The sequence below is a fragment of the Ambystoma mexicanum genome, chromosome 7q, assembly GCF_040938575.1.
Source record: "Ambystoma mexicanum isolate Mex_15411 chromosome 7q, UKY_AmexF1_1, whole genome shotgun sequence".
In the NCBI taxonomy this organism is placed as follows: domain Eukaryota; kingdom Metazoa; phylum Chordata; class Amphibia; order Caudata; family Ambystomatidae; genus Ambystoma; species Ambystoma mexicanum.
In genome coordinates, this window is record NC_090941.1 from 613111028 (window position 1) to 613138691 (window position 27664).

Genomic DNA, 27664 nt, shown 5'->3' on the forward strand with positions numbered 1-27664 from the left:
ATAAAGATATATCAATAAGGGTTTCCATTCAGTATCCCAGACTAGGCATTGACTTAGCTGTAGTGTTGAATTGAATCTTCTTACAAATTGGGGGCTCGAGCCGGACGTCTGGGGTAGATCTATCACTTGTGAAGCTTAATACAGTGTGCTAACTGACGGGATACATACATCCGGTCGGATCACCACGCTGTTTTACGCTGTAAAGCACTCTTCAAAGGGACACTCTAAGGAAAAGGTCTGTTTTGCAAAAATAAAATACTAATTTCTGTAAATCATGACAGAGATCAATCTCTAGAATGACAACCTTGGTAGACATGAAAATAGCGAGGGAGCACCTCTTACATAAGCTATTTTTGAGAGGTGAGTGGACTCACCAGGACCAAACGGTCTGGTTGCAGGCCATCGCGCAACAGGTCACTGAAACAGGGTCAGACATATGGAGAGATCAGGGTCCATTACATGTGGCCCTGAGTGAACTATATATGGCTCCTAAAGCCAAAGTTGAACACAATAAGATTGCCAGGATAGCGGCATACCTGTACCTATATATGGGAGACATGCAGGATAAATGTACTGAAAGCCAAGATCTGGCAAATGGGCAACAGATGGCGTTAGAGAAGGCCCAATCTGATCTGGACTCTTCTGAGCAGAGGCTGCTCAGGAGCCAGGAGTCAGAAAATGACAGCAGACGGTACATCACTAAAATAAAGGAGGACATGGATGTGCTGCAACAGGAAAAGGCTGACCAGGATACCAGATTTCTGGCCTTGCAGAAGGAGTACCAAGAAGGTTTGGACTCCCTACTGAAGAGCCAGAAAAAGCTGGAGCAACAGTTAGACCTCAATAGGGCATGTGCTGAGCAGGTAGTCACCCTGCAAAGCCACCTAGATAGGGAGAAGGCAGAGAGCAATAAACTGATTTTGAAAGACCTGGATACCCAGGCAGAGTTTGACCAGGAGCGCCAGAAAGCTGGTGCCTTCCAAAGGCAAAGGGACGACCTGGCGGCACAGATGCAGGCTCTTAGTCAGGAAAGGGATACCTTAGGCCAGGAAGTCTGCCACTTAAAAAGGAAAATGGAAGAAAATCACCTGGCCTTCCAGGGACTGGGTGACCTCCAAAAATAACACCAGAACTTGTTAGAGCACACCAGGAGGGTGGAGAATGCTCTGGCAAGAAAGGAGCAGGCCAGTAGGGATGGGACTGAGGAGGTAACCCTCCTGTAGCAGAGACTGGCCCAGAACTCCAGGACCAATCAGGAGGCACAGAGAGAAAATGAGGCTCTCTGTCAGCACAATGATAGGCTCCAGCAATAGGTAGCCATGCAGGAGAGACTGATAGAGTCTAGTAAGGCCTTAACTGAGGAACTGAAAGCGCAGGCTCTTGCATTGCAACAGGAAGCAGGGGCGGATAGAGATGAGGTTCGCTGGGAAAGAGAAACTCCTGAGCATAACCTCAGGAGCCCTAGTACCAGAGGCCTTCATCTCTCCCAGTCCCTGGACTCTGCCACCCCCATGTCCCCTTGCACACAAGAGCCCAGGGCCACGGGGATGGCAGATTACTATCCAGCTAGAAGTATGGGGCTCATAGGCCAGTACCTCCCAGGAATGGATGGGCGGGCATCTGGGTATGGGCACCCAAGCACAGTGCAATTTAGTGGGGAACCCCAGGAGAGTAGGCCCATTAAGGGCATCCTGAAAACTGCTGCCCAGTTAGGTCAGTGGGGGGGGGTACCCATCAAAACCTGGCAGCAAGGAGGAATCTGAAGACTCCTCTGAACGGCGCAGGACACAGGAGACCAGGTCCCCACATTCTGCCAGCCATTCCCAGGCTCGCAGAATCCGGGAAAACCTGGAAGAGCAGACAGGAACCTATGGGAGTAGTGCCTCCGAGTCAGAGGATGAATGGACCAGGGTTACCCGAACCAAAAAGGCCAATAAGGCAAAAAGGGCCTTGCTTAAGGACCCACTGAAGCAAATAAAGGCAATAAGGAGTGTCATCACGCCTTATCATAAGAACGCCAAGTATTCCGTTTGGGAACACTTGGAGCTCTATGAGCAAATGATGGAGACTTTCCATTTGAAGGACAGCAGTAGCTGCATCCAGTACGTCAAATGGACATTCTCCCCAGAATACTCCAGTTTCTTTGCGGGGCTCGAGGACCAAAATCATTTAAGATGGTCCACCTATAAGGCGGCCATCTTGAAACATTTTTCTGTTCACAGAAATCCTCAAAAGGCTCGCAAGGCAGCCTACAATTTGCAATGTGGGGAGGATCAGGCCCCACAAGAGTTTGTGCAAGAATTAAAACGTGCTTTTGCACAGACCACCAGAAGGGTGCGCACGGATAGCAGAGAATTTTTTCCATGCCTTACCCAAATACATAATGACCCAGCTCGTGAGAGATTTTCATGAAAAAAGATCTTTAGACTGGGTCAGTGAACAGGCTACCCGGATCTATGAGGTGCAGAAGCCTATCAAAAATAAAAATAACGCGCCGAAAAACCCCAAAACCAACAGCACCCCGGCTGCTGCCAAGGTGGCAGAGGTAAAGGTTGCCCCCGTTTTAGATTTGGAGATGGGGGGGCCTAAAAACCTGCCTGCACCAAATAATTCACAGCCCAGAAGGCCCTCGGGCCAGTCACAGACAGGGAGTCGAGGAGGTAGTCCCATAAATGGGGTCCCCCGCTCCCCTGACTATGTAAGTCCCTGCTACAAGGGAAACCGACCAATCCTGGGTTATGTGTGGACTCCTCCAGCCCAAGGGGGGGGATCCAGCCAAGCACCTGACACGGGGAACTTCCCACCTAACTTCCCCCAGGAGGGCAGAAATTCTCCAAATCCTGGGCAGAACTTTTTCCCCAGGTATCCACCCAATTTCCTGCCCCAAAATCATCCATCCTTCTTTCCCCAATTCCCTGAGCCCAGACAATCTAAAATGGGAGAGGGGAGGCCACGGGTGGAGGGGTACCAAAATCTTCCCAACTAGGGGTACTACCATAGAAGGGATAGCTACCCTTCCCGGGATCAGCCCAGGGGAGAAAATAGAGCCCCTTATCAGCCTGAGCAGGTTTCCCAGTTAGAGCGCCAGGTCCAAAATATGGCACAGGATCTGGGTCACATACTGAGGGCTCAACAGAACCCTCAGATGAGCATGCCACCGCAGAATGCCCCAAACTCTGGACCTGGTGCTCCAGAACAATGGCGGGGGCAGCACCCCGATAACCCACCGGTTCCCAGGGAGGCACAAGGGGAAGGGGGGTGTAAAGCCTTGGAGGAAGCTTCCTTCCCAACTTGTAAACAGCCTCTGGAAAACCAGGAACCGGAAACAAAATCTCCTGCCCCTGAAAGCCTGCCTCCCAAGGAGCAGAGGGGGGTAGGAGAAACAAAGGACCCAAACAGACCCACTTTGTGGAGGAAGTACAGGTCTTCCAATTTGAGGGAGAGGGATCCTCAGAGGATCCTGGGGAAAGGATCTTCTCCTTTAGAGATGGGGGAACTCCTCCCAAGGAAAAATGGGTCCCAAGGGATGCCAATCCAGACTGGGGAGATGTGGAGACTGAGCTACCGCCGCCCATCATCTCATCCCAGAACCGACAATACCGAAATCCCCTGGTTCAAACCCATCCTGGTGACTGCCTCCAAAAAGGGGGAGGGGGGACGGCCCAGAACCGGAACCAGGGGAACCCACAATGGCTCTGATCTCCAGTTGCCAACTTTTTCTTTCAGATTCCCAAGGCTCTCCACAGAATTCTGCCCAAATCTCTTCTATGGCAATGTCCAAAACCAGAAAGTTAGCCCACCAGTTGTCCAAAAATGTGCATTATCTGTGCCCCCTTGAGGAGAAGGAGGGAAGATACTATGCCCCGGTACAAGTACAGGGTACAATTTTGGCACTGGTGGACACTGGATCCCAAGCCACCCTTCTGTCCAAAAGGGCCTTTGAGGAACTAAATGCAGGAAGGGGGGAGAAGTACCGTATTCCTCTCACCTCTCCTCCTGGACAACTGCAGAACTTTGACGGGAAGGAAATTCCTGTTGAGGGGACTGCAGATTTGGACATCAAAATTGGGCGACACAAGGTGAAACACCCGGTCATAGTAGTGACTCCAGAGGGCACCCCTTGTTTACTAGGGAATGACCTCCTGAGAAGGTTGTCACCCCTAATAGATTGTGTAAACAAGGTCCTCTGGACCCAGACTAGCCGACCAATAAAATTAAAACAGAGTGTCAACCATGTGAGTTTAAACGGCACCTGCCACATGGTTGAACAAAAATCTGACCAAGTAGAAGGGAATAGTTTCTTACCTGTAACTCCATTTCTCCAGCATTGGTATCTTTCATGGATTCACATGCTTAGAGTATTCCCCGTCGTCAGGCTGGGAATCCCAGCCTGATGACGGGGAATATTCTAAGCATGTGAATCCATGAAAGATCCAATGCTGGAGAAGGGAATAGTTTCTTACCTGTAACTCCATTTCTCCAGCATTGGTATCTTTCATGGATTCACATGCTTAGAATATTCCCCGTCGTCAGGCTGGAGAATTGTACTTCCAGAACAACCAAATTCCAGACGTGACAGTAATAGCAGTAGGACAACAGACTGGTGATAGGGGGTCCGCTCTATTTCTGAAAATCAACCTTCCTTCCAGTTTAAGGTGGTATTCCACACTGGAAGGAAACACCCTGAAATTCTTTACTAATCCACAATCAGAAACTCCCACTCCTATAGTCCAGAAAGATGTGAAATCAGCTCAGAGCCTGGCTGATATTCAGCAAATTGGAGAGCAGTTGTTCATCCCTGTTCAGTTAAATGATGGGAAGGACTCTGTTCTCGCTCGAGTGTGCGTGAACAATGGTAAGAGCTTCATCAAATAAGCCATGTTCCGCCAACTCCCAAAAGATCCAGCCATTCCCACATTCAAACTGATAGACAAATGGGAAATGGGCCTGGAAGCACCCAATTCCAAACATCTCTTGCCAAGCAGGTGTATGCTCAAAATCTCCATTGGCAACAAGAGCATAGTCCACAATTGTTGGGTCGTGCGAGACGTCACTGCCGCTTTTTACTTAGGCAGTGACATTCTCAATCGCTTTGCCATTAGTTTGGACCTAATAAACTTCAAAGCTTGGTCCCGATTAGCGGATAATCCCATGGGCTTTGATGATCCAGAAAAAGCATTTAGGTCAGCTCAATTGCTACCTTATGCAGTTGAAATTCAGATCAAAGAGGAATCACCATCCCAGAAAGGACCCGACAATTCTCCCTGGAAGTGAAAGTTAAAAGAGGACAAAAATTGCAAAACCCTGATGCTTTTATTCATCTAAATGCTTCTCTCCAACAGCAAGGGTTAGGGGTAAACCCAACACCATTAGTCAACATAACACATGACACCATTCCAATAGAGGTGGATAACAGCGACTTAAAGAGTATTACTCTAGCCGCAGGCACCATTATTGGAATGGCGGTTAATGACCAACATGTTTCCATTGATCTAGGAAATGAACTGTTAGGACCAATCCCCAAGGACTGTTTTGACAGTGACAGTGAGGACAATACAACACCAGACAGGATTTTTACCCGGCATGGGGGGAGCTTCCTGGTGTACACTTCCTGACCCTATGGTAAGGAAGATGTGACTTGTGACTTCAGGAGGGATGAGGTGATTTTCCAGGTCCATGAGGGTGGCCTTTCCCACCTGAGGCCTCCAGTCCAAATCAGCACTCTGACCAGGGACTTCTCCACCCAGCTGGAGGAGGCCGCTGAGATAGCCAAACCAGAAGTCTTTCCAGGCTTCAGGCAGATGGTGGAAGAGAGAGTCAACCTAGCTGATGCCTGTGTGACTCTGGAAAAGAAGCAAAAGGTGAAACAAGTTTTCTTGGATTGCCAAGATATCTTTGCGGTAGACTCATATGACTGTGGTCGCACCGACATCCACACAACAACAATTCCCACGGACCCTGGAATGACTCCAGTGTTTGTGAAGCAACATCGCTTGCCTCTTGCATCCATGGAGTCCCTTACTGAAATAATTAAGAACCTTGAGTCCCGGGGAATAATCCGTCCAGTTCACAGCACCTTCAATAACCCGGTGCTGGGAATATTGAAGCCAAACGGCCAGTGGAAACTCTGCGCTGACCTCAGGGAACTCAACAAACAGGTCCATACTTCCCGATGGCCTCTGCCCTACATTGACCAAGGGCTGACCCAGATTCAGGGGTCACAGGTATTCACAGCAATAGACCTGACCAATGGATACTGGACCGTGCCTGTCAGTAGGGAGGACCAATACAAACTGGCTTTTACCTTTGGGGGCCAGCAGTACACATGGACCCGGACTCCCTTCGGATACCTCAACTCCGGCAATGAATTCAACATTTTCCTACATAAGGCCATGCCCGACCTGGGTGCGAGGGGGAACCTGGCTTATGTAGATGATGTCCTCATCAAAAGTTCATCTGTGGAGGAACACATAGCGGAGATCCGTTATGTTTTGACCCAGTTGAGGGCCGCCGGAGCAAAACTTTCCTTTTAGAAAGCAGAGTGGTGTAGAACCCGTGTTAATTTCTTGGGGCATGAGATTACTCCTCAGGGTCTCTGTCAGGGTCTCTGTCCCCAAGAAAAGAAAGTGGAAGCACTCCAGAAACTGAAAGACCCCACAACTCTGCGGGAAATAAGGAGCCTCCTTGGACTGACTAATTACAGCGGAAAGTTCATTGAGGGCTACGCAGAGATCACCAGACTCCTGATTCATCTCCTGAAGGGGGGGGTCAAGTGGGAATGGGGTCCAGAACAGGCTGAGGCAGTAAGACAACTCAAAAGAAGCCTCTCACAAGCGCCCTGCCTAGCTTACCCTATCAGAAACAAGGAGTTCTTCCTGGAGACAGGGTTCTCTAATACGTGCTTGACGGCAGTATTATACCAAAAGCATGACAAGGTCAATAAAGTAATCTCCTATGCGAGCAAAACTTTATCCTCTGTGGAGGAAAAATTCAACGATTGTGAGAAGGCACTCCTGGCAACGGTGTGGGCATTGAAGAATTATCGCCCGTTTATCCAGGGGGAACACATCATAGTGGAGACTCCACACCAGCCTCTGCAATATCTCCAAAGTGACAGAATCCGGGCCGGAAATGTGAGTAATTCCCGAATTACTTCCTGGATGCTGTCAATGCAAGGCTTTCCTGTGGAGGTCATATATGGCCAAAACAAGAAGAGTCCCCTCGCGCAAGGTCTGGCTGACTTGCATGATTGTGCCAGAGAAAACTGTCTCGAGGATGAAAGTCTAAAAATCAAGGACAACACGCAGGCATACCTTAATTCCCCACACAAAGTCTTTGAAGAAGACAAGTGTGAGGGAATGCCCACTGTCTATGTGGATGGATGCTCTTACCATGTTGGGAGAAAGAACTGGTGGCTGGCGTAGGGAATGCATGGGTGAAGGAGTTCCCAGAACCCTCCGCTGGATACAAAATTGGTCCCCGAAGTAGTCAGGTGGCAGAATTGATGGCTGTGCTTCAGGCCATCCTCACTGCTGTCCAGCATCAACTCCACGAACTGGTCATAATCACAGATTCTGATTATGTACGGAACGGGTTCGTGGAGCACCTGGTTAATTGGAAAACCAGAGGCATGTTATGTGCTAACAACAAACCCTTGAAACATGGGAAGTTGATCCAAAACATTGATGATCTGGTCACCTCGAATGAGATGACCATCTAATGGAAAAAGATCAAGGGTCATTCCAAAGTAGAGGGACCAGACAAAACTGGAAATGACTTAGCTGATCAGCTGGCCAAAACCGGGGCCATCCAAGGGGATCTAATTGAGATTGAGTCCCTGTTGGGGGAAATCCAGGTCACTGCTATCACTAGGTCCCAGACAAATGCTCACAATGATCTTTCAATTGCACAATGGAGTAAGGAGACCCCTGATGCTGATTTGATTACCGCTCAGGAGGGGGATCCAATCATTGGTAAATTTTACCAACACATTGAGGACCCTGAGAACTTTCCCCTGACGGATACCAATTACAACGGGAAAGAGGACCTTAGAGTGTTGATGAAATGTCCAAAAATGTTCCGGATCCAAGACGGTTTGTTGGTAAGAAAATCCCAAGCTGGCCATGATCAGTGGGTGGTTCCTACCTCCTTCTGAAGCCTGATGTTAAGTCACGCCCACGATGCGGCTACCGCCGGTTATAGGGGGTTTCATACAACACTTGAGATCTTAAGAGAGGTTGCATACTGGCCATACATGGGGCAGGACCTCGACCAATACTTGAAGGGGTGTCTTGTGTGTGCACAATTTCAGCCATCATCTCTCACACGCCGGGCACCTCTCCAAAAGAGGGGAATGACACTGCCATGGTCAGATTTGCAAATCGACTTTGTAGGCCCTGTGATTCGCTCATCTAGAGGAAACAGGTACATGTTGACCGTTACATGCTTGTTTACCAAGTGGGTGGAATGTCTCCCAGCCCCAAACTGCAAGGCAGAAACTGCAGCTGCCCTGATGATTAACCACATCTTTTCCCGTTTTGGTCTACCTCAAAGGATTGAGTCAGACAGGGGTAGCCACTTCACCAGTAAAGTAATGACAAAGATGTGGGAGATACTGGGGGTCAAGAGGAAGTTACATATTGCTTACCAGCCAGCTTCGTCTGGGGCAGTAGAGAGATATAACCGAACCATTGTGAGCATATTAAAGATGTTTGTGGCAGATTCTGGGCCAAGTTGGGATATCCGATTACCTTTGGTCCTAATGGCCATCAGATCTACCCCTTCATCTGCAACCAAAATGTCACCATTTGAGTTGATGACTGGACGCAAGATGGTGCTTCCCCAGCATTTGCTCTACAGAACCCAAGAGCAAACGTTGATAAATGCCTCCACAACTCATGTGTATGTGGAGAATTTAAGGAAACACCTTCAACATGTTTTTGCCTATGCTCAGCGGAATCTAGAAAGATCAGCTGAGAGTATGAAGACCCACTATGACCTGAAAACTTCCAGGAAGGAATATCAGGTGGGGGACCGGGTCTATTTATACAACTTCCAAAGAAACCAGGCAAGACAGCGCAAATTTTTGCCTACATGGAAGGGACCCTTTGAGATTATAGACAAGATCTCCCCTGTGGCCTACAAGATCCGCATCCCCAAAGGTGGTTTGGCAGAGGGGGAAGACAAGTGGGTCCACATCAACCAGTTGAAGTTGATGCCATCCCAGGCACACTTTGCAGCAACTGGAGGAGTCCTCTGCAATCCCAGAGGGTACCGCTCCAGAGTAATTCAATTCCAACCCTAGAATATCCTACATATAGCCTATCAAATTCTGTGTTTCTCAAGTTTATGTGTTCCTGTCGCTTAATTTAAAAAAATGTGCATGTTCATATCTGTTGAGTTCTAAAATAGATATGCTACCCCACTATATCAATGGTGGGGGAGAAATGTCCATGAATAGGTATTGCCGCTTTTCCTTTGTCGTCCTAGGAGAAAGAAAATCTGGAGACTGGCCAGGGAGTACGATCTGGAGACCAGGAGCAGAGACCCAAGGGGCCGGGGTACCGCCCAATATTCCCATCAGGACCGGCGAGGAGAACCGATCGATCAGTACCGGATGGAGGAAAAGATGCTCAACTGTGCCATTTGCAGAATTGGAAGAAGATTATGCAGACATACCAGTGCATGGGTCATAACCTTCTGTGCACCCGACTCCCCATCGACTCAAATTCAAAGTGCAGTCGCGTGGGGGGGCTTTGTTGGGTGTCCTGACCCATGTTTGAGCTATCATGCTGCAACATTTGGTGCTGTGGGCTTAGAAAATCCAAGATGGCCAAAAAGCCCACATGTACGCCAGAATAGGAAAACTGTGCAGTACTGGCATGGAAAACATCATGATGGCTAGAACTTCCCAGAGAATGCACAGGGAAATTTATGAAGAATAGGCTGCCACCCATTTTTGCCTATGTTGTGAGCACAGGAGGGCACTGCCTAAAACCACCATTGGGCTACCCACACAGTAGCCTGAAACCATTGGGAATGGCAATGCTGATTGCCAAAAGCAACCTAGAACTGTGGGGAATTCATTTTCTTAAATCCCAAAAATGGTTGCATTACCAGTACTCACAACTATCAGAAAGCCGGCGTTTTAAAACCACCAGACTATTGTGTAAAACTGAACAAATGAAACAAAAGCAGACCAAGGAAAGGCTTGCTAAGAGGTGGATACAATGTAAAACTATACTCTGAAATGACTTGAAGGAAGTAATTATTTAATGTGTATGTAAAAATCGTAATATACTTAAAATGGGGGACAAAAAGTGACATTTAGCTGAAACCTGGCTTAATGAAACTGAATTCTGGCCGACATCTACACCCACAGGAGTTAAAACCTGCTCAGCCACTCTTCCCCTTGCCAAAAGGAGTTGTCACCTCTCTGATTAGATTAGGGGTGGAGCAGCTACAGGGAGTTGAACAAAGGCCTGTCCTGGGCCCAGGCAGATGGTTTATTGGGGGGATCGTAAATGGCTTCCTTTTGAACAAAGCCCTTCCTTGACTCAGGCAGAAGTTATAATGGGGGCGTCGTAAAAGTGGCTTCCTCTTGGCAGAAACGGGGAGGGGCAGCCCCCTCTGAGGACAGGCTGAGCTTAAAGAAAGTGGATAGACTGGTTTCTCCACCATGTGACCTGGGAAGACACACCCCTGTTGGCCAGAATATGATTTTAAGAAAGATGTATAACTCATGGTGCGGACTTGTCAAAATTATCTAAATGATACCATCATTCTTGTGATTTTTCTGCCCACATTTTAAGAGGTTTTAGGACCTGGTGGTATGATCTGGGCGGTTGCTAGCGGAAAATAGGGTTTCACTCCAAATGTCTGGATGTTAAAAATCTGACACTTCATCAATTAATGTCCATACTCCTTGCGCACATCTGTGTAAATTTGGGTAAATGTCCGATATTGCAAAACCAGTTAAAAAGTGCAAAATGTTGCCATTTCTGAATGCAAGCCCCCAGGAAGAGCAGAGTTTGAACAGAGTATACCTCATGTGATATGTGATGGGTGCATGTAATTTTAAACAACTGTGTATCTGTGCAATATGTATTTGAATCAAATATAGATTTGTGGGCAAACTGAACAGGGGAGGATCCTCTGACCCATAAGACCTACAGCATCACTCTGACTCACATTTCCTTCCCCAATCATGGGAGAGGGGAGAATTGGGCCAATGACAAGTAGAGAGGGGCAGGCTTAGCTAGGCCCAGGCACACACCCATTTTCAAAACACATAAAAAGAGACTGCTGGGACAGGTAGAGGATTCAATTCCATTTGCTGCGGAGCATGCTGACCGACGACTTCACATCCAGAGATCCTGCACTTAGACTTCCAAGCTAAACAGAGACTACAGAACTTTGAACCAAGAAGGCCCACTGCAAGCAAAAGTGTTTGTCAGCAGGCCCAAAATCATTTGCAGACTATTCACAGCCGGGCTGAGCTGTTGATTCTGGCCTGAAACCCTGCGCCAAGAAAGATCCAGAAGCAGTGCTGTACCCACAGAAAGCAGAGCAGTATCCAGAACCAGAGGCCAGATATCCAGAGTGACCCAGACCGCTGTTAGCAGAACCAGAGAGCTGTCCCAGATCACTGTGAAGTGCCGAGACCAGAACCGGAGTCCAGTCCAAAACCTGACCAGATCCGTGGTGAGGCCTATTTCAAAAATATATTGTGAGTACCTAGCAGAACTGTGCAGAACCGATCTCTTAGTTAAAATAATCTAATCCAAACTATTTTAATCTAACCAGAACTGCCTCCTAGAAGTTGTCACTTGTTATTTTGTAAAGCTGCACCACTGTCACTTGTCAATTCTGAAGCTGCAAGCTGTCACCTGTCATTTTGAGTTTACTTTGAATCCGAAAACTACCTTTATTTAATCGTCCGTATCTCAGGAACTTGGTTTAACTTTCCTCTGAAAGCTTAGAATCTAACCTTTCCAACAAGCCTAGACCCGACTTCCTACTCCTTATACTTTTTCCGCAATCACGATTCACGCATTCGCGAATTTTACCGCGATTTGTGATTTTGGCTCAATTTCTCCACTTGTCAAGATAGCAGCTCCATTCTTTCTTTTGTTAAAATCCGTTTGCAACCTGGTGATAACTCAGAGCATTGCTAAAGTGAGCCTGAACTAATACCAACACGCATCTCCCACTCACCCTGAATCTCTAGAGGGAATTAAAATCAGTTGGCACATTTTCCCATCCATTGCCATCACATTTAAAAAGCATGTTGGGCCTGTGTTTTAAAACTCATACCTGATTTCTCTAAGTTGCTGGGGAGGGGGAATTGAACTGAATTATATTTGATTGCATTCCTGAGAACTGTGTGCTCCTCTTTCCATCTACTTCCATGTCTTACATTGCATAGGGGAGGGGGGTGAATTGCCAGAGAAAAAGTGATTATATTATCTTTTGCTAAAATCATATCAAGTATTTCTGTGCTGCATTTCATTCCTCATTGCTTTTCCCTTGAAATCATAAAAGTAGTCTTGCTACTTTATCCATCCTATACTAACGCCTCATTGATTGTAAAGAAGTGTGCTAGTGCCAGATTACCCATTGTTGATCAACATCATATGTCTCAGTGTACTATCAGATATTAATTTATTATAAAGTGTGATATATATATATTGTTTAAATTCTCAAATACACCTTTTAAACTTGCAAAACAGAACTACTTCTTGGCTCAGTGGGGTCAGGGGGATTCTAAGAGAGGGGTGTTATATAGGGGTTGTCATCCAGAACTCATGAACTGGACATAAAGTTATATCAATAAGGGTTTCCATTCAGTATCCCAGACTAGGCATTGACTTAGCTGTAGTGTTGAATTAAATCTTCTTACAGAACAAAAGATTAAGGTGAATGCAACATCCTCCTAAAAGAGAATGAGGCATGATATGCTCTGTTGGATGGTGACGAAAATCATTGCTAAATCCGTTATGTTGAATTTACAAAAATGTTGCTTTTTTGGTTCAGAAAAAGTACCCACTCTAGTGTGGCCTGATGTTGACTGCATATGGGGGGCTCCACAGCACTCCTCAACCTGGGCCGCATCTGCCAGGGGCAGGCGCCTATAAAAAATGACGTGCCCTGTGAGGGCTGAAACATTAGGCACTACAAAGTCTCTCAACAGTGCAATGTAGAAACGAAAAACTATGGTCCTTACTTAGGAGACAGAATGGCCAGGGCTGTCTCAAGGTCCTTGATGCAGCTTGATGTTCTTCTGTTGAATGTTCTGTCAGGCAAACAGGTCTTTGAAGAGTAATTCCTGAAAGTATATGGCTTTAGAAAATGTTGCTCTGAAGGGCGACACCTTACAATCCCATAGATTAGTTGTACACTACTGATGAGACTTGGATAAAACGTGGATGAAACTTCTTTTATAACCATCAAGAATCCGATCCAGGATGTCGCGGGTCAGCTGTATAAAGACGGTAACGAAAGTCTTTGAAGAGGCAGGCATTAGCATCTTTGTGGGGGGCCCCAAAGAACAAGTAACTTACCAACTGTAACTTTCTTTCAACTGGATGTTCCTCCCACGTATACCTCATCTTGTGATATTCGTTATCGGCAGCTATGCTGCTTGGAAAAAAAATTTCGGCAGAGGGAGCTGTGCTCGAGGTCGTGGCGTCGATTGTCCCTCGACAGACTCCATACCGTGTCGAAGTCACTGTTGGTATAAACAGCTCGAGCCGTGCCTGTTGGCTTCAGTTCTGTTTTTTCGAGGAAATATTCATGGAACATCCAGGTGTGCCCTGTGACGGATATGCCCTTCATGAGAGGAAAGTGCAAGAAACGTGAACTGTACTGCGGGGTAGGTTGGGAGGGTCGATGAGGAATACGTGGGAGGAACATCCAGTCGAAAGAATGTTACAGTTGGTAAGTAACTTGTTCTTCGAATGGATTGTGTCCTCCCACGTATTCCTCATCTTGTGATAGACTCCCATAGCAGTGGTCAATTTGGAGTTGGAAGTACTAGTAATTGTTCTCATGGACGGAATGAAGTACCGCTCTGACAAATAAACCCTCATTAAAGGAGGAGGCATCTAAGCAGTAATGTTTGATGAAGATATGCATTGATGCCCATGTTGCAGCCGAGCAAATATCTTTTGCCGGGATGCCCCTCTTCAAAGCCGCAGAAGTAGCCATTCCTCTAGTGGAATGGGCCCGTAGCCCATCCGGTGGGTCTTTTCCTGCTAATCACTAGCATTCCAATATAGCTAGAATGAGCCAGCGGGATATAGTTTGTTTTGTCACCACCAACCCCAATTTGCGACCTGTAGAATCCACAAAGAGTTGGTTATCTTGGCGTAATTTTGACATTCTCGAAATGTAAAAACTGAGGGCCCTTCTGGGGTCCAGTCTATGCAGTCTCTCCTATTCTTTACCCAAATGAGGAGGGTAGAATGTTGGTAAAATGATTTTTTTGCGACAAACGAAGTCAGAAACTACTTTTGATAAAGATGGTTTAACCTTAACTACCTTGTCCTTGTAAAACCTGGTACATGCAGGTTTACATGAGAGAGCCTGTAGTTCACTAACTCTGCGGGCTGATGTTAATGCTAAAAGACGGACAGTTTTTAGTGTTAGAAGCCTCAATGGACAGGAGTGCAGAGGCTCAAATGGTATACAAGTTAATTTAAGAACTAAGTTTAAATCCCAAGTTGGGACATGAAACGGTACTGGTGGATATACATTGGTAAGTCCTTTCAGGAACTGAATTATTAATGGAATTTTGAAGTAAGAAACCTCTTCCAAGGAGCGCTTGAAAATGGACAGCGCGGCAAGATATCCTTTAATTGTGCCGATCTGGAGCCCCAGATTGGCTAGATGTAATACGAAAGAAAGCACCATTGGGGTGCTACACTGAAAAGGGTCCACATCCTCATCTTTGCGCCTGTTACTGAATTTATTCCAACGACACCGATACAAGGATTTTGTTGCTGGCATTCTGGCCAAAAGCAAAATTTCCATTACGTCGTAGGGACGATCCCAATCCCTGTACCTCAACCTCTCAGAAACCATGCGTGAAGGTTGAGTGTTTTGACCTCTGGATGGAGGACCCGACCTTCCTCTTGCGAGAGAAGATCCTCTCTTTGCGGAAGACGTATTGGAGGGTAGATGGACATGTCGAGAAGGTCCGGGTACCACGTCCTCCTGGCCTAATCCGGGCAATTAGGATCATGGTTTTCCTGAACTTTCTCAACCTCCTGATTACTTGAGGAATCACGGGGACTGGAGGAAACGCGTATAGTAGAGGGAACTCCCAGTCCACCACGAGCGCATCTCCTAGAGCTCCTCTTGGGGGAAATTCCCTTGAGCAATACTGTTCGCACTTCCGGTTTACCACGGTCGCGAACAGATCCACTTGAGGGGTTCCCCAAAGGGTGAAGATCTCCAGAAGGACTTCCTGAGCTAACTCCCACTCGTGGGAGACTGTGCTCTGCCTGCTCAGAGTGTCTGCCACTGTGTTCTGCTCTACGGCTAGGTGAACTGCCGATAGAGAGATTCCTTCCCGTATTGCCCAGAACCAGAGCTCCATTGCCTCTCTGCACAGTGGGAGTGATCCTACGCCTCCTCTTTTGTTGAGGTAGTGCATGGCCACTGTGTTGTCTGTCATTATCAGGACATTCTTTCCCTGTACAGAGGGCAGGAAGGCCTTCAGCGCTAGTCTGATTGCCCTCAGTTCCAACAGGTTGATGTGTAGTTTGGACTCCAATGGAGGCCAACGACCACCGATTGTCAGATCATTGGTATGAGCTCCCCACCCTGTGAGTGAGGCGTCCGTTACTACTGTTATCTCCGGCCATGGTTGCCAAAAAGATTCCCCTTTGAGGATGTTGTCGTTGCAAGCCGACCATAGCAGATCCTGAGCAACTGCGCTCTGGACTTGTAGAAGATCTGACATACTCCCAGAAAACTGGGACCGCTGAGTCCTGAGGGCCCATTGAAGGGATCTCATTCTCAATCTGGCCTCTGGCACCAGAAACATGCAGGATGCCATGAGGCTGAGCAACCTCAGAAAATCGAAGGCCGGCAGATGCTGGGCTTTCTGGAATTATGTTACAATCTGCAGAATGTGGAGACCTCTTATCTCAGGAGGCGAGGCTTTGCCCGAGGAAGTGTCCAAGACTGCTCCGATAAACTGGAGTTTTTGGGATGGTATCATGTGGGACTTCTTGAAATTGAGGGAGAAGCCCAGATTGTGAAGGAAGTGACAGGTGATCGACAGATGTTCTTGAGCTTGTTCGGGAGAAGATGCCCTGATCAACCAGTCGTCCAGGTAGGGGTAGACGTGAATCCCCCCTCTCCTGCGACTCGCTGCCGCTATTGCGCTCAGCTTGGTGAAAACCCTCGGGGCGGACGTCAGCTCGAATGGCAGAACTCGAAACTGATAGTGAGAACTGCCAACTGCGAACCTCAGGGACTTTCTGTGCTTGATATGGATTGGCACATGAAAGTAAGCATCCTGAAGGTCCAATGATACCAACCAGTCTTGGAGTTGGAGAGCCTGAAGGATCTTAGAAAGGGTTACCATCTTGAACTTGCCCTACCTGAGGAACTTGTTCAAGTTTAAGTCTGAGATGGGTCTCAATCCTCAGTCCTTCTTTGGGATGTGAAAATAAGGGGAGTACCAACCCTTGTTCCTCTCCGCCACAGGTACATGTTCTATTGCACCTTTCTCTAGCAGGGTTAAAATTTCCTGCAAAAGGAGTGGGTCTGGAATTTTGGCTGAGTTGGCTCCCGGTGGATGATCGTGAGGCCTTTTTAGGAAGGGAAGGCAATAACCTTGAGCTACTGTTTCCATTGTCCATGATTCTGAATTAATGCCCGCCCCATTCTTTCAGATGCTGAGAGATTCTGCCTCCCACTGGTGTTTTGTATGATAAGACCTAAGAGTGATTTGGAGGCGGCTGCAGGAGCGGCTGAGGGTAAAGATGTCGTTCCTGAAGATGGCTTTGTAGTCCTTCCTCGTCCACCACGAGTGATATTTCTTTTTCCCCTTTGAAAAGCCTGTTCTCTTCCTCTACCAAAAGAAGAGTAGTACCGAAAAGGACGACTCCTCCAGGAAGATGAGCCCGAATAGGGTTTCTGAGGCTGTCGCATGGAGGCACTAAAGGATTTAGCTGCCGCTTTTGAGGTCTGTAGTTTTTCTAGGCACTCATAAGCCTTACTACCAAACAGCCTCTAGCCATCAAAGGGCATGTTGAGAAGCCTGGCCTGCACATCTGGTGCAAAAGTCGACTTTCTCAACCACGCAAATTTGCGTAGCATTGTGCTTGATGCCATGGATCTGCTGATACTTTCAGCAGTTTCCAGTCCAGACTGGAGACATTCCCCCATTGCCTCCTTTCCATCTTTGACAATATTCAGGAAGTCTTCCCTTTCCTTGCCTTCCGAAACATGTTCAGCCGCTGCCGAAATGCATTCCCACAGGGTATGTGTGAACCTGGCTAGGGTACAGGTGTCATTGGTGGACTTTAAAGCCATGCTACCCAAAGTAAAAACTTTACGGGTCCAAGCATCAACCTTCTTATCCACTCTATCCGGAGGTATGGTTGGATATGCAGTTTGTCTCAAGGTAGTTGCAGTCTGAATAACCAGACTTTCTGGAGTGAGATGTCTATTCAGATACTCGGCATCAGAAGTAGAAGTTCTATACTTCTTAGGAAAATTGCCGTTTACCGCAGCAATGTTGTCAGGGGATTCCCAGTTCTTTTCCACTGTTCTCTGGAGCGTCCCATGGAAGGGGAGAACTAGATCCTACTGAGGGCCTCGAACAATTATGTCCATCATATTGTCCTGTTCAAAAGTGGGTGAGGCTCTACCCCATCCCATATATTCTACCAGTCTGTTCATTAAACGCCTGTACCCTGAATCTGCATGTTCTGCAGGGTCAGGTCTTGCAAACTCTAGATCAGGTGACCTGTCAATGCCACTAGCAGAATGCAGTGTCTCGCACAGCTCTTTGAGGGTCATTTTAGATTCTGGGTCTATAAGTTCCTCTGGAACTTGTCTAATGCCATAGTGCACTCCAAAAGCAGAGCTTTCCTCATCCTCAGAGCCAGTTTCTTCAATAATTGAAGACATAGACTTAAAAAAGTCTAATTTTGGTAATGGCGTAAATCTCCTCTATTCCTCCTGGGTTTTCGTCAAAGGAAGGGAAGGATTCTTTGAAGGTGTCGAAGAAATCTTCGACGACCCCGATGAAGTCTTCGACAAAGGCGTCAAAGACGCTTTAGGCTTCGATGTCGAAGTTGTCAGCGCGGATGGCGTCGACGAAGTTGCGGATGTTTGACAACTTCTGTTTTTTTATGTGGTGTCGGGGAAACACTCAACTCTCAAGGATTCCTCGATGATTTGGGTTTCACCTGTACTACCGGGTCTTACCGCAGTAGTTCCCGACTTCCCTGTGTCGTTCAATGGAGCGACCAGGGTCTGGCTCTTTTGAGGTTTTTTTGAGGGGGTCGAGGCCGCATTCTCAAAGACCTCCATCATCTTTCTTCTAAAGTCCTCCCATTTTCTTGGAGAATCAGATTTAGTAGGGCATCAAACCAATTTGGTCGATGTATCGGATGATGATGAAGGAGATCTATGTCTCCTTTTAACATTTTTAGAAGATGAAGATGGCCTCGATCTACTACGAGATCGGGATCTCTTAGAGTGTTTTTTGTGACGTTCCGATTCTTTTGAATTCTTTTGAATCGGATGATTTTTGCATGTCTTTTCAACGAGGCCTTCGAAGTGGCCTTTGAAGTGGCCTTTGAAGCCTCCTGCCCCACCACTAGTTTACCTTTCCTCTCTCGAAGGGCCTTCTCTGTCATTGACTGACAGGAGCCACAGTCGCCGGTTCAATGATCTAAACCCAGGCACCAGTGACAGATGCAGTGAGGATCGGTAATTGACATCTTCGAACCGCAGTCGATACACTTCTTAAACGGAACTGAAGCCAGCGGGTGCAGCTTGAGCTATTTATATCAAGAGTGATGTCGACACGGTAAGGAGTCTGTCGAGGGACAATCAACGCCACAACCTCGAGCACAGTGCCCTCTGCCAAAAAAAACATTCCGAAGCAGTGAAGCTGCCGATAACGAATATCACAAGATGAGGAATACGTGGGAGGACACAATCCATTCGAAGTCTTCACATTGTCAGCAGCGTGGGGGAGTTCCTTCAATGAATTTAGTCGTTCTGCTTTTATCAGATGCACCACAGAGTTGACTGCAGCAGTATTGGGAGTCCCACAACACTCCTGAACCTGGCTTCATCTGTCAGGTGCTACTCGCGCAGTCCTGGAAGCCCACCTGGTCGATTTAAAAAATTACACGGACCAGGAGAGTTGAACTTTTGGGCTCAACCCACTATGGGGTGTGATGGAATATTGAGTGCCCAGTGACTCCCTGGGGGGCGGGGAGCAGCGGTTATATTGGGCACTCCACTGCCTGTCAGGCCCAGGCAGCGGTTGTTGAACAGCACCTCCATATCAACGGCATAAGAAACCTCCTTGGCAAGGCTTGAAAAATAGTTTCATGCACTCCGCTCGCAAAAAACATTTATATTCTTTTTTAGAGTAAAGGATCCTTCGCACAACCATGCGCAAGGGTCCTTTACTCTATCTTTGTCCTTTTCACTTTAAGAATCGACGTGGCTTCTCGTGCCGGGGATCCTTTACTTTTTATTTCTATCCCCATATGGGGTTACACTAGCATGCAGTGTCTTGGGAGCAATGCACACATGTTGCACTCCCTAACACCACCAAAAAATGATGGTAAATTGAGCTGAACTAGGGCCTGATTCAGAGGTGCATGTTATAATCGAAAAATGCCTTGAGACGCTTTTCTATGAAGACATGCATTCCGATGTATTCAGGAGTGGAGGCAAAAACCAAAGCCAGCCACTCCTGCAAAGCCGTGATTTACGGCATGGTACTGGCCTTGCCAACCACCTCATATGCAAGGGGCTGGCAAAGACTGTATTCAGAGGCCAGAACACCCTTCCTGCACCAGCCAAAAGAGGCGTACATTAACGGTACCCTGGGAGGTGCGTTAAATCCCACAGCACACTTTTCTCGTTTTATGTACATATCATTTCTTAGACTGCAGCACCGCTGTGAACGTTTAAGAACACTTTCTTGAATTAGAAAAGTGTCAGTCTTTTGAGAAATGCTCGCTAAGCCACTGGAGCACATGTTTCCCCCCCAAAAATAGATTTTATCATCTTTTGCTGCTGGAAAGCACGACATTTCGCCTCCAATGTTTCCACTCATCTCAGAATGATGGTGCTGGAAACTGGAGGGGAGAATGTTAGCTTTCCTCACTATATTTTGCACGGGCTCTGAATCAGGCCCCTAATGTTTAAAACTTCTGCTAAACTTTGGTAACACCGCTCGGTTGTGTGAAGCACCTTTCTGCTACACTATGCTAATTTGTCAGCAATGCGGATCAGCATGACTCAGAGTGACTGGGACATGTAGCCTAATAGATGAAAGGTCATCGAAGCAACGTGTGAAACAGCAGGCAGGCTGTGACCTGCACGAAGTGCTCAGTGCTTGATGGCCGTTGACAGCCACTGCAAAGGCAAAGCATTATCTCGCAGATCACGTGACTGCGCGCATCTTGTGGCCAGGCAGGATTGACAGCTTATTTTGTAAAAACAAAAATACTTTCCCGAGTAACCTTTTAACGGAATCGCCCCCAAGGGCACCCTCATAGCGCCACATTAACTGGCTTTAATGGTCTAAAAACGCTCTGCAAATGTGACCTTTTGTTAATGGGCAGCTTGGCCTTTTCTATGAGTAAAGACATTTGCTGCTTGACTTCTTAACAACGGATACGGTTAGCAAAGTTATTAGTAACAACATCTGTAATAGAAATAATAACAAACATGTATATAGCACACATCAAAAACTTGGTTTTGGTAGGTGCTATTGTCACCCTACTTAACAGTGGTCGTTCTATCAACATTAGAGCAATAAAAGATTCGCCAAAACCCCACTGCGAGAGCTATAGAGAACACACCGAGTTCTGCAGCGTGCACTCAACTGACACATTTTACTGGCTACGTTCATACATATCAAGTTCGACGCATCCATACATTGTTGACTTCCAATGTGGCATCGCATGGTCATTTGGAAGACCAAATACCGCTAGGATCAAGCTTGAAGGAAGAGGTTTCAAATAAACCTTTTTGTAAAACCCCATTTCATCCAACTTTGTTTATCTATTAAACAACACAGTGCTATGTTAGCATGTCACAGCAATTAATGCAACACAAGGCCACCGCAAATCCACACCAAAACAGACTGGCTTATTGTCAGGTGTGCATTTGGTCCAGACATGGGACTTCATCTGAGCAGATTTCATAAGTTTACGAACTTATAAGAACACTCGAGTTACAATTAATGAAAAAGGTGTGCAGTCCACACACTGTTGGTCAAATCCACCCGTGGAGCAGAGGGCCCGCCACACAATATCCTGGGGTATGGGGAGGCCCAACAGGCTTCAGAGGAAATCCTTTCTTTCTGCAGTCAGAGTGCATACACTCAAACTTGAAAAAGAAAAGACAGAAAGTTTTTTCTTTCAGAAGTCAGAGCCCATGTGATCTGACTTCAGAAAGAAATGTAATGATTTCTTTCTGAAGTCAGAGCCCATGTGATCTGACTTCAGAAAGAAATGTAATGATTTCTTTCTGAAGTCGGCGCGCATACACTCTGATAACAGAAATAAATCTTCGAGTTGCAGCGTTCCGGCCCCACTGCACATGACAGGAAGCTCTTTATGCAAGGCTGTGTTACGTAATGTGTTTGTGAGTAAGTGTATGATGCTTGGCCGCACGTGTGAATGAGTGAGTGGGTGTATGGGTGCTCGAGTGAAAGCTATGAGTAAATAAGTGAATGGTGTGTGAATGGGTGTGGGCATGTGTTTATGCTGAGCCGGCAGACGAGGAGCGGATTTAGGCGGGTGAGGGTGGGGTGCGCTACTATATTTTTTAATGGGCATCCATGATAAAGCAAGCATTTTATGGGGCTTGACTGGCATTCGGCCAGTTTAGCCATGTCTTACTGTGACCTGGCATTTTGTACTGGGAATCTATGACAAAGCAAGCATGATGGTGTTATTTGTGGGTAGACTGGCATTCTAATACAGCAAGTCAAGATGTTTCTTATTGTGGCATGGCATTTTAGTCTGGCCATCTATGATAAAATAAGCATGATAAGTGTTATTACTTGACTAGACTGGCATTTTTCTGCAGCCAGTTTGGACATGTTTTCTTATTGTGGCACGGCATTTTTAATGGAAAAGACAACAGAAGTATTTCCTTATGTGGGGGAAAAAGCCATATATTGGCAGAGCCAGCCTGGCCATGTTTTCTTATAGTATCATTACTGGCACTATGCGCAAAGCAAACATGAGTATGTTCTTATATGGGAAAACTGGCATATATTGGTGCAGTCATCATGGACACATAAGGGCACAGCCAGCATTAATATGTTTTTATACTGACATATATTGTGGGCAAAGGAATCATAAAACAGAGTTGGGAAATGCTACTGTGTGCTGTTGGTGAACTGAATCTATTGGATTTTCTGGATTGGAGTTACCCTACAAAACCAATAGCAAATTATTTATTTAACCCCATTTTTCACAGAAAGAGGGCTGATTAATGCACAATTTTAAACCATTACTCACAAAAACATCTCAGGAGAGGGGTGGAGAAATCCCCCCCACACCCTGAACTCTGTTTGGTTGATACGAGCGTCCTCGGTATGCGCAGTCTCTCTGACACTTATGGAAAATGTTTATGCCCCTCGAGTAATAAAAAACAAACATCACCACGTGTGCCACTAGACGAGTGCCTGGTGATGAAGAATGGTATGAATGTGTGCATGCATGGCTGGGTCACAGGCAAGAGGAGCATGGACGTTTTCTTACACGTTTTTATTGGTGTTTTTGGGCAACACAAACTTGCTGAATGTCATTACTTGTAGGAGGGTTTGGGCTGGGGGATTTATAGCACAATGGTGCAGGCAGACTGGATATTTTCTTTCTGTGGAAGGAATGTTTTACTCACATAAGGGGCACGGCCAATATGATGTGTGTTTTTAAATGGGGAAGGTGGGGGGCACTTGTGCAGTCAGCAAGTAAATTATGGCATTCCACAGTTTACATGTGTTGCGGGCAAAGTCAACATGATGAGTGTTCTTACATGGTGGGTGGAGGCATTTGTGCAGCCAAACAAGGAATTGGTTCCTAACTGCAGCATTACATGTTCTACTGGTGTTAAGGACAGGGGGGATGGGCAAGCATTTTTTCAGCAGTGATAACATTTTCTCGCGGGGGTAGGAGATTTCTACGGACATTAAGGGTAAAGCCAACAAGAGAACGTTTGTGCATGCGGATACTGGCATATACTGACAGCTAGCTGTGACGAATCGTGGGGATTCAGACACTTCTCCGCAGGGGGAGCCTTTCCGTGTTTTATTTATTTATTCATATTTTTAAAGCGGACAACAGCCCATGGGCATCGTGGCGCTGTTACAGATAAAGATATGAAGCTGGTTTCAGAGGAAGGCAGAATGGTTACAAGGACATTTGCACCACAGGACAATTTGCACTACAGGAACATGTTGGTTACATATACTGGCATTATAGACATATATCATTATGGTACAGTTGAGGGAGGGTGAAGGCAAGGGTAAGGATTATGTGAATAGTGTGGTTTTGAGAGATTTACGAAAGGAGTACAGAGATGGTTCTGCTCTGAGTGAGTTGGGAAGAGCTTTCCAGAGCTTAGGTACTATGCGAGGGAAGCCAATGCCGCCGGCTTTGGCTCTTCTTATAGTGGGGACTTGGAGTTGGTTAGCATGGTGGCTTCTTTTAGTACGGAGGGATGAATTCTTAGTTATGGTTTCTGATAAGTAGGGAGGTGCTGTGTGATTGATGCATTTGTGTGTGAGGGTGAGTATTTTAAAACTGATTCTTTCCTTGACTGGGAGCCAGTGTGCGTTTCTTCTGGCCTGTGATACATGGTCAGATTTGGGGATGTGCAGTGCAGCGCAGAGAGCATTATTTTGCACTATTTGGAGCCAGCTTTTGGTTGATGTGCGGCTAAAAAGGTGTTACAGTAGTCCAGTCTGGCTCCTACAGTAGCTCTGGCGATGGAGAGGCAGTTGGGTGCGGTAAGGTACGGTTTTATGGCATAGATGGTCTTCCGTTTCCCTTCTCAGAGGCTCGGTGGGTCTGGGTTGGCAAGGGCAATTGCCTCCTCGTAATCCTTTCAGGTCTCGCCGTCTTTCTCCTCCGTTTGAACAGCCGTCCTGGAATAGCTGCTTCCTCATGCGTCTGGCTTTGCTCTCTGTGTGCTCTGCCCTTTATCCTTATCGGGAAACGGAAGGGAAGTCAGGTGTGTGTAGTTATCAGCAATTGCCTGACTCTGCCTGATCCTTCTGTTGGGACATGTCAGGTACATGGCTCCGGTTTCAGTCGGTTGTCTTTCATGGTAATCTGTCTGTAAGAAACTGTTTCTGTCTAGAAGGGGGGTTGTGGTTCTAGATATTCTACTGGATCTCACCCTTCGCTGTTTCACTTCCACTCCCCGAAGACCCCTCATCCAGGTGATCCTCCCGCACTCGTCCAAGGAACTGGATCCAATAGTGATGTCCGTGTCTTGGCCACCTGGATGACAGATCTCCGGGGACCAGCGGGTGAGACACCTTCAGGTTTCCCACATAAGAGACTTGATTTGCACGATTATAAATAGTTGCCACTTCACCCGAAAAGGAAAGACACAGAACAGACTGCATTTGTGGATTTTTTTTCTACATAGCATGAATAAAGCAACTACTGCATTCAAACACTGCACGGCACATCTGCAATTTGTTTCCGGTTTAATATACCTGTTGTGCCACTGTTTGTGAAACGTAGCCCTTTCAGTGGGCCAGTTTATTCCCAAGAGAGCCTGACAGACAAAGACTGATAGGCACACACACACACTCACCCCTAGAGCAGCGGGAGGAGGCAATTTGGATCTGCCCCACATCACTCATCCAGTCCTGGTGATCTACAGAGACACATTTACTTGGTCACTGGTAAACGTAATCCGAGCCACTCTAGCAGCTATGGGATTAAAGAACACTTGGTGAATCCCAGTGAGGCTGTACAAGTCTTTCATTCTTCTAGGTTTAATTAAAGGTAAGAGTTTTTTTCCTAGTCCGAATCTGGCCGCCAGCGCTGCACAGACAATAACTCACTGCTTTGTTTTGGTTATTGGCATATACTCTGTTTTGTTGAATGAAATGTAGATGCAGAACGTTTGTGCAGCAACGTTTGATTGTCTGCTTTACTGGGTGGAAGAGAGTTATGTACATATTCTAGAACTGAGCACTGCAGCCACAGTATTCATGGTCGCATGCTCAGGGATTAAGAAAATTAGCTGACATCACATGAGATGATCTGGTTAATCCAAAAACAATAAGGTAACATTCCAATCACAATATCCGGATATTACCTGGCTTGCGGTAGTCCATAGCTGGTACCCACTCCAACTCGAGGTAAACTGTACACAACCTTTTTAACGGTTGCTTGGTCAGGAAAATTGAACATGACCGAAGCTGTAAGGAGAAGAAACAACATTTAGAAAACGATTCAATCATGTTTTGCTCCAGAACGTTATGCAGCAGAAATCAAACCACTGGAATTTGTTTAAATAACTTACTAGCCTAGTTCCTAAAATCTGATTTCTGGGTGCATGCAGTAGGGAATGTGCCTTCTCAGGTTGAGCGCGCTTGCAAAGTAAGGTTTCCTGGCCCTTCCAGGTGTGTGAACTAATTGGCTCTCCTTAAATACATGTTAATTATATAGAGTATTTAAGGTGAGTACCTAATGGCTAGTTTCATGTTAGGCTTTCATTAATTACAAACTAGGGGAGGGAGATTTAAAATAGCATTTCATCTAATAGGAGATTTTCTTTGGCATCATGAACGTAAAACATCTTTAGCAGATCTTTTAAGAAAACAGATTTGGGGTTCCAGACCCAGAATCCATCTTATTTGATGCGAGAGCAGAACACTTTATACAATAGGCGTGCACACCAGGAATCCGCGCTGGTGGCGTCTTTGGACTGGTTTCACAAAACAAAAGGGATCATTGTTGTGTGACCCATAAGTAGCAAGGAGAGATATATGTTTAAATAGTGCTTGCTGTGCAATTTTGATTGTTTGCATTTGTGGTGGTTAATAATTCATGTAAACATGAGCGGACCCACTTTTCTGTGCAGTTTCATACCTAAACATACAAACAAACAAAACTGTCTCTACATTTGGTTGCTTATATGGTGTGTGACGAATCCAGAGGTATCATCACTGATTTAGATGGCAAAGTCCCTTCTCAATAGGCCAGGGAGGCGAGGCTGCTACACTATAGTCACCCTGGGGGCAGTACTCAGCAGGAGGATTCCATGGGGAGAGAGGACCCCATTGGGAGCAGTGACCACTACAGGAGAACGCAGTATCCCCTTGACCCTGGACAACACAAACAGGGCACCTGAATATGATGTCATTTTATACTTGTACGACTACTCTACAGCTAAACTAGTGCTATCCCTAAATTGGAAGTACACAACTGTCTTTTCTAAGGCTAACAGTGATGTGCTGCCTATCTACAAGAAAAGGAGAAAGAAAATGATCCCTCCACTAAACTGTGGGTCAGTGTCCCATCTCTACAAAGTGGTGCCACCACAGGGGTGATCAGTTTGCAGGTGCGTATGCAGGACCCTTTGGTGGCATACTTTGTAGAGATGCGACACGGAGCACAAGACTTCAAATGGACAATTTTGGAAAAAGTATATTTGACAAGGATAGGAGGAGATTTTGAGGCAATGCTCATCAAAGGAGAACAGCAGTGGATGTTTCGATTAGACACCTACAAGAATGGTCTCAATGAGAAAATCCAGTGGCGTGGCATGGCTTGGCCACCCTGTAGGTATGAACCACGCACATTTTGAAGACCACCACCGCTCTCTTGGGTAGACTGCGGAAGAGCAGAGGAGGGGCATCAGCAGCCTCCACAATCGCATTAGATTCTCTGATGGTCAGAATAGCCCCAGACATACCACCACCCTCTCATGCATGACTGTCTCATATATGCATGAAATCTAAGACATATAAAAGCATCAGAATGAGTACTGGAGACGGTACATGCACCTTATGGGTATAGGCCATTAAGAACAAGCCTTGGATACCCACAGAGTTGGATACCCGCTCAGTTGTAGAGCATGCACCCCAGACCTTTGGCTATGGGATGAATGACTCGCAACAACGAGTGTCATGCCCACGGTACTGAAAAAAGCTCATCTATGATTTCTAATTGTTATTTTATAACGCACTTAATACCGGGGATCAGTTTCTAAGTGCTGACCTGGGATTTGAACCTGTGTTGCTATGTGTTTTCTTGCTTCCAAGACAAACGGGTTGCCCCTGAGCTATCCTCCTGGTCTTCTGTTTCAGAGAAGAAATTCATATATAAACAACGCATATATACTAGTCTATGGAAATACTTTTGCCCTATTAACAACAAAGTACAAAGGCCACCCATGATTGCCGAATAGG

At 46.4% G+C, this 27664-nt stretch overlaps 1 protein-coding gene across 6 annotated transcripts in view; it reads right to left on the reverse strand.

Annotated features, from left to right (window-relative positions):
• The window catches only part of NBEA (neurobeachin), a 2584133-nt gene that overhangs the window by 451317 nt on the left and 2105152 nt on the right, over positions 1-27664 (reverse strand). For all 6 annotated transcript variants that reach the window (XM_069640609.1, XM_069640605.1, XM_069640608.1 and 3 more), the window contains one exon: positions 25567-25669. In XM_069640609.1, the coding sequence (XP_069496710.1) occupies positions 25567-25669 (103 nt within the window). The remainder of the gene's footprint in view (positions 1-25566; positions 25670-27664) is intronic.